This window comes from Diadema antillarum, unplaced genomic scaffold, assembly GCF_040938485.1.
Source record: "Diadema antillarum isolate AM-2024a unplaced genomic scaffold, OU_Dant_1.0 seq00001099_RagTag, whole genome shotgun sequence".
NCBI lineage: Eukaryota > Metazoa > Echinodermata > Echinoidea > Diadematoida > Diadematidae > Diadema > Diadema antillarum.
Window position 1 is genome coordinate 662,501 of NW_027271916.1, and position 11,593 is coordinate 674,093.

Genomic DNA, 11,593 nt, shown 5'->3' on the forward strand with positions numbered 1-11,593 from the left:
AATCAGCTGAAAATGGTCTTACAAATTCTTTTGTAACGTTAATATCAGGGCCTACTGAACAGAGATATCACAAACACTAAAGCAAGTCATCTTATCCTGTATACGGGGTCCCATAGGTTACAGTAGCAAAACACTCAAGAAATTTGCAAAGGAAGCATACTTCTGTATAGTGCACAACCAAGATGACCATATTACGAAAACCAGTCATTTCATCTTGTACTGGGCCCAGGTTACAGTAGCCATAAAGTGCCCCTCCCCCACATAATTATTATGACATCATTTAGCTGAAAAGAGTCATAGTTGTTTTTCTTTTACAATCGAAGTAGGCCTTAGTTTACATCATAGATACCCAAAACATCAAAGCCAGTTAGGTTTTCCCAGCCAATTTCGCACTTTTGTTGGTTCATTTGATAGAAGGTTCGAATTCGTAAAATGGGTATTCAAATTGGCTGGTACCCTACGTTCATTCAAATTCGCCTTGACTTGCCGAAAAGGGTATTTCAGTCATTAAATTTCGCGATAGACAGTCAAATTCCAAACGTGTTCATTCAAATTCAAATCATGCTATTTCTTTGTTTCAGATCATTTTAACATGTCTTTCTATGTGTGTTTTCATTTCATCTATAAATTACTGTTATAAAGCAGTAAATGTATCATATTTCTTATCTAGTATAACTGGATTTGGTTGTTCTGTAACCAGACTGGTAACGCTACTTCTCTTTCATATATACATGTCATTATAGGCCTATACGTGTACCAGTAATGCAGATTAACTTCATTTTTATAGTCATGACAGCACAATAGATACAGACGTATATCTCTAGAAGACATAGAAAGAATTATATTAAAAAAAAAACATCTGAGGATCATAACCTTTACTTCTTGGAACTGGCCGACCGCTCGTAATAAAGCGCTCGTAACGGCCAGATAATTTGTGGCTTCTTACTGTCTTCTTTGGAGTCAAAAAGCACGTTAAAAGAAATGGTGTCAAAGTCTCTTAAACGAATACGAAAACATGAAATGCTATGATGCTTACAAAATAACTACGACGAAAGAAAATAAGGAAACAGGCCAAGCATGAACATCGTCGGGTGCCCGTGCATTGGCCGTTAACGCAATACAATTTGTATTGCGTTAACGGCCAATGCACGGGCACCCGACGACATATAAATTGACTGCAGAACATGTTAAATTAGATGGCCAGAAATCAATTTGAATGAACGAGCGCAGCATGTAATCACGTGACTATATCATTATGAATTTATGAATGAACGGATAGTGGAATGGTACTTGTCTTATATATGGATTTCAGTTGAAAAAGTGTTATTTAGAATAAGGTTAGAGGTAATGGGAATGTTTCAAATAAATTTGAATGAAGAGATTAATATGTCATTGAACTACCATGTCATCTAGGCAAAATTTTTGCTAAATTTAATTCAACATTAAAGAATTCGATTAAAAGAGGTGCGATATTGGCCCGGATGCAGGGCCCTTGACAGGTATAGCCCCAAGGTATTCCCACCCCATATGAATTAATTGTTTTTAGGTGAAAAGAGTCATGTATGCCTATTTTCCTTGGCAGTGGAATCAACAGCTGAGATACGTAAAACACAAACCCATCCAGTTAAGGGGCCCCCAGCCAGTAGCTGGAAAGTGCTCCCGTATTATTTTATTCTAAGTGAAAAGAATCACTGCTGTAATTTCTTTTGCAATGGAAGTAGTACTCAAGGAGGTATCAAAAACACCGAAACTAGCTATATAGCTGTACGGGGCCCCACGGAGTGTTCCTAAAGTGTCCCCACATGTAATTCCACTATCAAGATCTGCATCCCGATCTATTCAATCTGTCAGATTGGGAGAGAGCGGCAAAAGTGTACGGGGACCGGGAGCATCGTAGCAGCAGCGTTTGGGTGATGGGGTTGGATCTGGCAATTGACGACAGATCGGGAAGAAATTTTGAACTGGTTCAAAATTTCTTCCTCATCTCCCCATCAAGATTGACCTATTTTGAATCGTAGCTCAAACGGGGAGAGAGCAGTGACAGTGTAAATACCGCGGGATGAGCGTAACAATTCCAGGTTTTTCTAACCGTAGTAACAGCGGCACAAGAACGGGAAATATAGTCTAAACTAGACACCGACGACATGGTCCCGCTGCTGCGCCGCTTTCTTGATCAAAGCACGACCTTCCCGCTTTAACGACGCTCTCACTAAGTTCTCTACTCTCGTATAAAATCAAGGCCTGTTCCTACGACGCTTCATTCCTGCTTCGATAACGCTGTTGGCCGCTTTAGCTACGCTGTTCCTACGCTTTCCCAGACTCAATTATGCACGTCTTCCACTCTCGCCGCTCTAAAATAGAATGTAGCCGATACACTGGAAAATGTTTGCCAGAACAGCAAAACTGATGATGATGAGGAGGACGCGTTGTCGTTGTCGCGAAAAATGAAGACGAAGGAGCGCATATTTAAGAAGAAGAGATGCAAACATGTAAAAGAGAATAAAGCAAAACACTTTGGAGCTACTGTACGGGACCCCGTGTAGGATAAAATATCTGACTTTGGTATTTTGATATCCGATGGATACTACTTCCATTGCAAAAGAAATTAGCCGTGACCCTTTTCGGCTGAATGAAACCAATATGTATATATATATATATATATATATATATATATATATATATATATATATATATATATACATGTGTGTGTGTGTGTGTGTGTGTGTGTAGGGGGCACTTTGGGGCTACTGTCTAGGGCCCGTACAGGATAAAATAACTGGCTTTAGTGCTTTGGATATCTCTGATGAGTACTACTTCCGATTGCAAAAGAAAGTAGCCATGACCCTTTTCAGCTGAATAAAAACAATGTGTGTGTGTGGGGGGGGGGGGGGGGGAGGGGGAGGGGGTAAGGGGGCAATTTGGGGCTACTGTCTGGGGCTACTGTCTGGGGCCCCGTACCAGACAAAATAACTGGCTTTGGTGTTTTGTATGTCTCTGATGGGTACTACTTCCATTGCAAATGAAATTAGCCGTTACTCTTATCAGCTGAATAAAGTCAATGTGTGAGTGTGTGTGTTTGTACGTAGGGCTTATTGGGGGTGGGGCACTTTGGGGCTACTGTCTGGGGCCCCGTGCAGGATAAAACAGCTGGCTTTGGTGTTTTGGATATCTCTGATTGGTACTCCTTCCATTGCAACAGAAATTAGCCGTGACTCTTTTTAACTGAATAAAATCAATGTTTATGTGTGTTTGTACGTATAGGCCTATGGGGGGTGGGGCCCTTTGGGGCTACTGTCTAGGGCCCCGTACAGGATAAAATAGCTGGCATTGGTGTTTTGGATATCTCTGATGGGAACTACTTCCATTGCGAAAGAAATTAGCCGTGACCCTTTTCAGCTGAATAACACCATATTTGTGGAGCCCTTTGGGGTTACTGTCTGGGGCCCCGTACAGGATAAAATAGCTGGCATTGCTGTTTTCATGATAAGTACACCCAAAGGAACAATATCCACCAACTTTTGTCCGTGACCCCCTTCGGCTGAATAAATCCATTTTTCGGGGTCCCTTTTTGTGGTCCCTAGGCTTACGGTACAGGATGTGACTTGCCAGCAATTCATTTTATTGACCCTTGGCCACATCCTTACATGATGAGACCATCAAAAAGTGTGACCCTTTTCAGCTGAATAAATGCTCTGGGCCCCCGGTCTATATGGCAATACAGTTATGTACATCCAAGAATCAGCAACTATACACTTTTCTATGGTTAAGCGAAATGCAGTCACTCGATTACTTATCACAAACGTTCAAATTTGATGCAAACATGCAAACATATGACGTGCTCTCAACAATGCTCAAGGTGATATGATTGAATAACTAATATTTGATTAAGTGAAGATAGTGTTTTTGCTTTTTGATCTTACGGGACGAAGGAAATTTCCCAATAATTTTATGACAACAAGATCAATGTTGTAATAATCTTATTCAAGTTGATTTCAATTCAGTATTGTACTTTTCTGCACCTGTAGTACTTAATATACAGTCACACCTGTCTATAGCGGCCACCCAGGGAAACGAAAAGAGCGACCTCCATAGACAGGTGGCCGCTAAGGCAGGTTTGAATGTGTAATAATGCGGTGATTGATAGATGATATCATTGAGAGAACTATCCCGATTTGGAAGGTTTTTATGGGCATATCCACTCCATTCGTGTTCCATGTGTATCGTGAACGGGAACAAGAAAGACAAACGAAAGACACAGTGATAACCCCTGTCAGAGACGGACAGACTGATACAGACATGCAGAGATTACAAAAACTTTAAGCCTTCATCGTGAAAACATTCCAGGGACATATTTCTGGTAGATCGGTGCCTTATCCTCTTTTAACCAAATTATACAGATATATTTATGTGCTTCTTTTTTTTTCTCCAATATCAAGACACCAGATTCACTATACACGCTCTAATCTGATGCCAGCAGACGATATATGCACATATGCATTGATATGTCGCATGTTTAGTAAGAATTCATTGAATACATATAATCATTTGGTTAAAGCACGATGATGTAGTTACTGTGAGATCTTACATGGCACAAAAAAAAAATGCTCCTTTCATGATTTAGTATCATCCTTCAAGTCGTAGGAGCTTCATATCTCGATAAGATCTCGATATGTCGCATGATGGGGGCGCTGAGGCATAGTGGATGAGACTCCCGACTCTCGATCGGAGGACCCGAGTTCAAATCTCGCCCAGTGCTTACGTCCTTGGACAAGATTTTTTACCCACTATGTCCCTCACGACCCAGGCGTATAAATGGATACCTTGCAATGCTAGAGTAATATAGGTTCTCCCGGTCAATTTCATACTTTTGTCATTCAAATTCACACAGCGCACACACGCGAAAATATTCGGGCATTCAAATTCAGAATCCGAGCGGTCACTTATGGGCGTTCTATTTCGTTTTCGAGAAATCAAATTTACGATTGCGCATTCCATTTCCAAATGCGAGCACCGACTTTCCTACTGGTGCATTCAAATTCATGCGATAGTCATGTGATAGTCCCGATGAGCTTGTTTGGAGCGTTCAATTTCATTTTTAGGCGATCAATTTCCTACTTCGTGCAATCAATTTAAGGAGGAAATGGAGTAGATTTTTTTAGGAAAGGAAAAAGGGCCAACACATCCAATGAAGGCTTGCATATAGTGTAATTATGATTGTTTACAGGTTCTACATTGTTCTCTGTTCATGTATTCTTTGTTTTTCATCTCAATAAATTTCAAATTGTAAGGTCCAATCAGCAGTGCACCCAAACAACACAACGACAATTTAATCATATTTCGTGATGATACTGCATGCTGACAACGCCTCAACACCAACCACATATAATGACAATTCATCAATTTAAAGACAATTCATCAATTTAAAGACAAACTGACACACAGTGATCTCACATAATCCCGCAAAAGTAAACCAATAAGACAGCAATAAACAACAAGCAAGACGTATAAAATGTTCATGTATCAGTTTCAAGTAGTCGAAATTGTTTGTGTTTTTTTCCCTCGAAGGTGTAAACTAACCCTCCGTATTGTGCTCGTCTGTAGGCCTATACAGTGCCTAATGTTTGATTGTTTGTTTCTTTTTCTATCAAAGAATATGGCTGGATAACCCATATTCAGCTGCAATAGCTGGTCTTTCATATGGGGTCTAGTTGGATGTATGCCTTAAACACCCTGGTCTTTGCGATGAATAAATGAAGTGGGATCTGTTACGTGCATGAATTGTGCTCTCTCACACATGGGACCTCCATTTTATGTACAATCCGAGGGACATGTGCTGTATATTCATTTTCGCTAAGCGCGAGTTCAAAATTTACAATGAACAGGTGGATCTCTACTGCCAAATAAATAATAGTCATATATAATCCCAATATATTCAAAGCCAAATGAAAAACACTTGCATACACGGCCCCAAACTAACTAACTTCAGGGCTTCTTTTAAATTTAATGCAGTTATTTGGAACATGGTTGCCTATTCACGAATTTGAATGACCGACGAGATTCCGTCGCCAGCTTGACATGAATTTGAATGCTCATCGATGAAATGCGTGCTCCTCTGTTAATTTTGAATGCTCAGATAGTGAATTTGAATGTTGCGATAGTGAATTTGAATGTTCCGATAGTGAATTTGAATGCTCCGACAATGAATTTGAATGCTCGGATAGTGAATTCGAATGACCGGATTTTGAATTTGATTGCTGATTCAGTGCTGCGAGCGTGGAATGCGTGAATCGAATGCTCAGAATAGGAACTTGAATGACGAAATTATGAAATCGACCCTGAAAACCTATAATAATAGCAGGGCCCTCTGGTAGAACAGTGGCAACACTGAAGAGGCTCATGGATCCTGTATACTTTAAGGGTTTCTGAGTTACGAAGTGAAGGGATAAGTAGAAAATCCATTACATTTTCAAATCGTCTTCCCCGTTGTGTAACATGAAATGAAAAAAGGAAAATAGGCAAAGTTTTATCGAAATCAGGGAAAAAACATAAATTATGGAATTCGAGAAAGAGTGTTGCTGTAAATGGGATGAGAGATGTGGCATGATGTAGATGAGATTATATCCCAGCCTCACAACTATTCCTTTGCTACAGTTGGCAGCAGCATTATTCAACCCCCTTGCATTATGGACACTATGGCAAATTGAATAACATTACAATTACTAAATCATATACAAGTGGTGAACAGATCAATAGTCTTTGATTTGCATATAGTTAGAAACTTTGATCATTCATGCATGAAGAGATACGGTCCAGTGAGCACATTATGGTCATTTCAGACCTTTCTGTGATCACTGAAGCATGACGTGTTATGGTCTGATGATCACAATTAATTTCTGTTGTTTTTATGGAATTTTAAATAATATCTTGCCATTCTATACACACCTCTTACCATTTCAATGGGTTATATTCATTTTTGACATGATTTAAACCTGGAATCATTAATATCGTGGCTAAACCTCTGTACAAACTCTATGGTAGAACTTTCACTAGTAATTAGTTCATTTAAATATTTTTATACAATGAAAAATACCAATTGAAATATTAAGAATCCTACATCAAATTCAGTCATATTGTGTCACCTATCAAAACATTGAGTGAACAAACCATGTTCAACGAAGCATTTCACGTTGCACTTCAGTGATCACCGAGAGGACTGAAAATGACCATAAATGTGCTCACTGGCCCATATCTCTTTATACATGAATGATCAAAGTTTGTGACTATATGCAAATCAAAGGCTACTGATCTGTTATTTACTTGTAACAAACTATCTGATCACTACTTGTATGATTTAGTAATAATCTGCATTTATAATGTAATTCATTATGCCAGAGTGTCCAAAATGCAAGAGACGGGTTGAATAATTTTGTTGCCAACTGTATGTGCATGATTTGCTTTCTTTCTTTTTATGCTTCCGCCACTAAGTGTCGCCGGAGGCATTATGTAATCGATTTTGTGGAAAGCGTATCTAAAAAACCGCTAGAGGTATCCTAATGAAACTTGGCATGTATATGTATGAGGTAGCGAAGTTGTGCCTATCAACTTTTGGGTGCACATGCTCAAGGCCAAAGGTCAAAAGGTCAAGGTTAAATGTTCAAAATTTCACTATTTCCCCTGTCTCTTTGCAATGGCTGGAGGTATTTTCTTGAAACTTGGTGTTTACATGAACTACCAAATAAAGATTCCCCAGAGATAGCTTTCGGTCATGAGGTCAAAGGTCAAGGGTCAAAGGTGAAGTGAAAATGTTAAAATTTCACTTTTTCACAATTATTTCAAGGCTCTTCATGGAACTTAGTATATATGCATGTACTGACTGACAGTGATCATATAGGGAATCTATGGGTCATGGGTCAAAGGTCAGGGGGTCAAAGGTCGAGGTCAATTTGCAGGATTTTTTCTTGAAACCTAGTGTATGCATGTACGTGTATTACCCAATACAGATTCTCTTGGAAGTTTCTTGTCAAAAGGTCAAAGGCGAAAAGGTCAAAGGTCAAGTTAAAGTGCTAAATTTTCACTTCTTCTTTAAACTTATAAAAGGGTCAAAAGTTGGGTACACATCCCCAAATACCTGCACTCTTATTAGACAGTATAGTCATTCATCCAAATAAACCTAGTTCAAGGAAAATGAACATTCAATGTATTTGTGACAAACCTGTAATTTTTTATATTTTGCCGGTTATGTGAAACTGTCATCACACATTGTCAAGACATTGTGCTGTAGACCTATTCAGAGAACCATGCACTTTGGCGGAGGCATACCAGTCGTCATAGCGACATTTCTAGGTTGTTGTTGTTTTTTTTTGTAATTTCTTAATTGTTACAACAGAAGAAAAGTATTGATGAACATAAAATATTTCGAGTTTTTTATGTAATGATGAATTAAGACGGGAAATTTTATTAAGATTTTGCGAGACATGTCAGACGTTAAGGCTTTTACTTCATCTAAATCTTTGTTTCCATAATAAGAAAAAAAACATATTTTAAAATGCAATGATTTGACATTGGTCTCATCTCAACAATACTCTTACTGCTCCTGTGGTTGCTAATCCTATATCTGTTGCAAGTAACTTAAATCAAACATATTATAGACTTGATATCTTTCAACGCTGAAGTTGTCAAAGCGGCCAACTTGCGACACCACGCTACAGTATTAATTACTGCTATACCAATGTATATAGCAAATCTTGATAATTATGCTGTGATACAGGCTTTTAACAACTTATCCCACTGTAATCCCCATTGTAATGAAGACTCACCTGAGAGGAAACCAGCCAGACAAGCCTGGGGATGTTTCATAAAGCTGTTCTTAAAGTTACGAACGACTTAAGAACGACTGGTGATCAGTTCTTGTGCTGAATTATTGAAATTCTGATAAGTATATCACATAAGAACTGATCACCAGTCGTTCTTAAGTCGTTCGTAACTTTAAGAACAGCTTTATGAAACACCCTCCTGGATTGATAAATAAATGAAATGGAGGGGTTGTATTTCATGAAGCGTTTTGTGGAATATTCTTTTTTCTTAAATTTGCTCTCAGCCAATTAAATGCAAGGATTTCAGTAGCTTATCGGACAAAACGCTGCATGAATTGCCCCCACCCATGTTTGACTGAGATATGGTACCTGACGTCTTCATACTTCATCAGAGCAATGCTATGTTCCTCTTCTTCTCAGATCTCTGCCCAATCGGAATGGAGTATCTCGAATGTGGGTCTGGGTGCGGACCCGCCTCCTGTGACAACCCGCCTGGCGGTGGTAGAATCTGCCCGGCAGTGTGCGTGGCTGGTTGCAACTGTCTCGGAGGCCTGGTGAAAGACTGGAGTGGAGACCGATGTGTTCCTCTTGAGCAGTGCGGTAACGGTCCTCTTTCAACCCCGTAACGGTTTGATTGGCCTACCCTTGGAATGCTCTGAAAGATCGAAGTCCTCCTCCACTCTTTACGAAAAGAAACGTACCAGACATCTACCTTTTGATTTCATTGGTTAATTGTTATAACGTTTGCCGTAAGATCAAAAAGGTATTATTCCTTACCATAATAGTGAAACACCCTTCACATTCTCTTCCTTTAGTTTTATCAATATGGGGTGATTTCGCGGTCCAGAAGTTGACTACAAAATGTTGAACTCGCCTCCATTCTCCATCTTGACTCTTTTGTGATCCATGTCAGACTTTCGTGTGGAAAATTCTCGTTCCCTGAGTATAGGTGAATTCTTGTTATGTGTAGTTTTCATGCAAGTTGAAGAAGAAATGAATTATTTAAAAAGTTTAGTAATTCATATGATTCAAAATAATATTGATCAACGATTTAGTTCTAAGTTGCAGATTTGCTGCAAGACTCGGAAAATAAAGGCCACAAAAACATTGGCCCTTGAGCAGATACACTTTAAACCCGACTTAAACTATGTTTCAGTAAGAGTTAATATCTGTTATTAAAATCACATGCCTTTATTTCGTTATTCATTATTTCTTTATTGTTCAGATTACTCTTGTGATTTTTTGAAGCACAGAGTATAATACTCATTTTGATGATATTAGATAAACCAGAAAGCTCTATCACAAGGAGAAAAAAAAGAGTAACTACATGCACGAGTAGTTGGTATCTTTTCGATAAAGTAACAGCACCATAGGCAGTCTCATTCCCGATTTAAAATGAATATGCCATTCTCCAAAATAGACGTTCGACTTGCTGATATTGCTATTATTAGGTGTATACTGATAAAAGTAACTACTGAGTAATCACCTTATGACTTTGTCAAAAAAGAACGAGAATATCTCCGAATTTGAGACAGCAGTAGGTGTAAACAACAAACGACAAACTAACAGTCCTCATGTACTCGGTAAAAACTTTTAAAATGGGAACTTCCGGATACGCCATTGAGTTAGATTGACAAATGAACACATGTTTTTGTACTGTTTGTTACATGCATATAGTTTTCTATGTTACAAGAAGTTTTTGCATTTTCGCGCGTGTCGTTGTTTGGGTGGATGGATAGTTGTTGTTCTTTTTAATCTATGATTCTAAGGAAACTTATTCTTACTTTGTCTGATTCAACTTTTCTTCATCAATAAATCTAAGATTAAGAAGCATTTTAGTGTTGGTCTCATATCTTGTTTGAGTGGACTTTAAGAGATAGAACTTAAGCGTCGTAAGACATTTCCAACATTCTGAGGCCTTGCACCATGTCCTCGGAATGTGATATTTGAACTGTTTTGACTTGAAATGTAGGGTGCGTTCCAGCGCTGTACCAGCGCCAGAGGAGCGCTCGAACACTGTTTACTGTAACAACCGACCCGAGCCAAAATTGGACCACCCCCCGATGTGCGTCAAAAGAGCCCAGTCCAAAAGTTTACCAAAAATTCGTGTGTGAACAATGCGGGTAACAGGCACATAATAAATACTAGTAGTCATAATACAAAAAGTTCGTTCTATTTTTCGGGATCTCTGTAAGTACGATTTGTATAGTTGAACATGTGAGGAGGTGAATGAACCTGTTGCTACAAAATGTGTGACCCCCTCTAAAAAAAGCTTATGAGGTGCGCTACCCACTGAGCGCTCGAAACTCTAAATCTGGCACAGATCGCAACTGCTCGCCTGGGGTCGGTACGCTATGGTTCGTTTTAGCTCTCGAAAATACCCGTAGACTTCAATGGGGGAGGGGTGGGCGATACCCACAAAGAGAGGATAATGATGCCTCCATTTCTGTGTATACTGGTCTTTCTTTTTGAAGTGCAAATTGCAGTTACTGACAAAATCAATTTTCTCTACCCATATACTTCCCCTGAACAAGATTGGTAACAATACCGCTCTTCTATTAATCTTTCATTAATAAAAGAAGAATCATGGCACACATCAACGTGGGTTGAAACTTCAAATGGATTCGGATTCCGTCGAACACTAACAGCGAGCAAAAGTACCTAAATGATATAACGCTCACACAGTCACAAATGCATAACCTGTGTTATAACATGCACCCGATTAATCAGGTCCCTTGTTAAACTCACAAATGTAAAGACGCCTACAAGCATAGATACGC

The 11,593-nt window shown here is 39.1% G+C and overlaps 1 protein-coding gene across 1 annotated transcript in view; it reads left to right on the forward strand.

The window, feature by feature from the left end:
* The window catches only part of LOC139743653 (von Willebrand factor-like), a 14,426-nt gene extending 4,859 nt beyond the window's left edge, over positions 1–9,567 (forward strand). The window contains exon 2 of the mRNA XM_071654119.1: positions 9,234–9,567. Within this exon, the coding sequence (XP_071510220.1) occupies positions 9,234–9,439 (206 nt within the window). The 3' untranslated portion in view covers positions 9,440–9,567. The remainder of the gene's footprint in view (positions 1–9,233) is intronic.
* The last annotated feature ends 2,026 nt before the right edge of the window (positions 9,568–11,593 follow it).